The sequence below is a fragment of the Babylonia areolata genome, chromosome 8, assembly GCF_041734735.1.
Source record: "Babylonia areolata isolate BAREFJ2019XMU chromosome 8, ASM4173473v1, whole genome shotgun sequence".
NCBI classification, from domain to species: Eukaryota; Metazoa; Mollusca; class Gastropoda; order Neogastropoda; family Buccinidae; genus Babylonia; species Babylonia areolata.
Genome location: NC_134883.1, coordinates 2,876,700 through 2,879,199, shown reverse-complemented (window position 1 = coordinate 2,879,199; position 2,500 = coordinate 2,876,700). Strand labels below are relative to the sequence as shown.

At 43.7% G+C, this 2,500-nt stretch overlaps 1 protein-coding gene across 1 annotated transcript in view; it reads right to left on the bottom strand.

Annotated features, from left to right (window-relative positions):
• Positions 1 to 743, bottom strand: part of LOC143285004 (atrial natriuretic peptide receptor 3-like) — an 18,222-nt gene extending 17,479 nt beyond the window's left edge. Inside the window, exon 1 of the mRNA XM_076592171.1 lies at positions 1 to 743. This exon is cut by the window's left edge and continues 382 nt beyond it. Within this exon, the coding sequence (XP_076448286.1) occupies positions 1 to 68 (68 nt within the window). The 5' untranslated portion in view covers positions 69 to 743.
• Positions 744 to 2,500: the final 1,757 nt, after the last annotated feature.

The window sequence follows — 2,500 nt, the reverse complement described above, 5'->3', positions numbered from 1 at the left end:
ACGTGACGGCTTTTGCCTGTGACACAACACTGCGGAGACACTGGTTTGTTCAGCGTGGCTGGGGCCATTGTGGTCAACGGTTTGAAGGAACGGATGTGACGAGGGAGTTGGTGGTGATGGGGTTGGCGATGATTTACGCGATGCTACCTGTTGCCGCGCTTTTGAGTGTTGGCGATGTTGGTGGTTGTAGTGGTGTGGTAGGAATGTGTGGAGATTGTGCTGGTAGTGATGGCTTGTAGCGCAGATTGTGCTGATAGTAATGGTTTGTATACTTTGTTGTTGTTATTGCTGCTGCTGCTGCTGCTATGCTTGTTGTGGTTGTTGCTGCTCGTTCCTGGACATCCGTTGTTGATCCAGTTCCACGCTGTTGATGTAACCGCTGTCTTTATTTATTTTCTTTTTCGTTGCTGCTACTGCTGCTACTGTTGTCGCTGCTGTTCTCAACTACTTTCGATCCTTTTAACGAAAAAAAAAATGATTTGTTTAGATCATTTCCCTCTATCTTTAAGTCTAGGTTTCATTTTTGTGTCCACAAGTATGACCATCAGTGTCAGAGAACGGGATTTATCCCTCGTTCACGAAGCGTCTTCGTTTACAGCGTGACAGGCACATAAAACAGAGCAATCTGCACAATTCACAGGGACATCTGCTCTCAGAGGCTACGGATTCACAGCTGGTGTCTAGGGTTTCCAGTATCCGGGCGCATCAGCAGCAGGCATTTGTTTCTTTAGCAGTAGAGGCCTCTGTATACCTGCAAAAAAAAGAAAAGAAAAAAAAAGAAATGTCATTCATATCGGACGTGAAATAATGGATATATATATATATATATATATATATATATATATATATATATATATATATATATGTTAGCGTGTCTGTCTGTCAGTCTGCCTGTCTGCCTCTCTCTCCCTCTCTCTCTATCTGTCTGTCTGTCTCTCTCTCTATCTCTCTCTGTATACCCATAACAATTTTTTTTTATTTTTATTTTTTATTCGTTATCGTTATCTGTATATCCACCTGCTTAACCAATCGATGAAATGTACGTAGGCCTATTTGTCTTTCTATCAATCATTTGCCTGTCTGTTTACTATTTCCCCACCAAGCCTTTTATTTTTGGATTTGTATTTGTACTTATTTCATCACAACAATTTTCTCTGTGTGAAATTCCGGCTGCTCTCCCCAGGGAGAGCGCGTCGCTACACTACTGCGCCACCCATTTTTTGTATTTTTTTTTCCTGCGTGCAGTTTTTATTTGTTTTTCCTATCGAAGTGGGTTTTTCTACAGAATTTTGCTAGGAACAACCCTTTATTTTAAATCTGTATTTAGATTTTTTTTTCACCACCAGCAACTAAAAGTTCATGAACCAGGCAAGATTCTTTCATTCCTCTTTTTTTCCGAGGCACGGATCAATGCTTCAACCATTTGCACCCGACGCGCTACGCGGTTTTGTTATTGTTGTTGTTGCTGTTGTTTTCAAGTTATAACCCGAAATGTGTGGCTGGCAACATTCACAATTCATTCCCGACTTCCCGCACTCTACCTTGTGTCCCGCGGCTTTAGTACGAACGTGCACTGAGCCTCACAGGAAACCATCGATCCGCAAGCATCAAGGAAAACACAACGAACGGCCACAAGGTAAAAAAAAAAATCAAACACACACACACGCGCGCGCACACACACACACACACACACACACACACACACACACACACAGCGGGGCATGTCTTTCCCCCCAACAGTTTTATTGTTCGGAACGAAAACCATCGCACGCGCGTGGCCATCATCCATCCATCCATCCATCCATTCGCCTGTTGCTGATGTTCTACCAGGCTCCCAATTTTAATCGATAGCCCTGACAGAAACTCCAAACCCAAAGCTATAACTCAAACGCTAATCTCAACCATAACTATAACCATGAGTGTAATTTCTTGGTTACTGACATGCACAGCTTTGTATAACCCGTTTCAGTTTTAGTCTTTCCTTCGTATTTTGAGACACCTGTCCGTGCAGATCTTGGGGTCATTGCTGTGTGCGCTGCCTGCATATTTCATGCTACCGGCATAAAGTGTGGAGTGATGGCCTAGAGGCAACGCGTCCGCCCAGGAAGCGAGAGAATCTGAGCGCGCTGGTTCGAATCATCGCTCAGCCGCTGATATTTTCTCCCCTCCACTAGACCTTGACTGGTGGTCTGGACGCTAGTCATTTGGATGAGACGATAAACCGAGGTCCCGTGTGCAGCATGCACTTAGCGTACGTAAAAGATCCCACGGCAACAAAGGAGTTGTTCCTGGCAAAATTCTGTAGAAAAATCCACTTCCATAGGAAAAACAAATAAAACTGCACGCAGGAAACAATACAAAAAAAGGGTGGCGCTGTAGTGTAGCGACGCACTCTCCCCTGGGGAGAGCAGCCCGAATTTTACACAGAGAAATCTGTTGTGATGAAAAGAAATACAAATACAAATATTTTCTGCACAATATTGTCAACGAGGAAACAAGA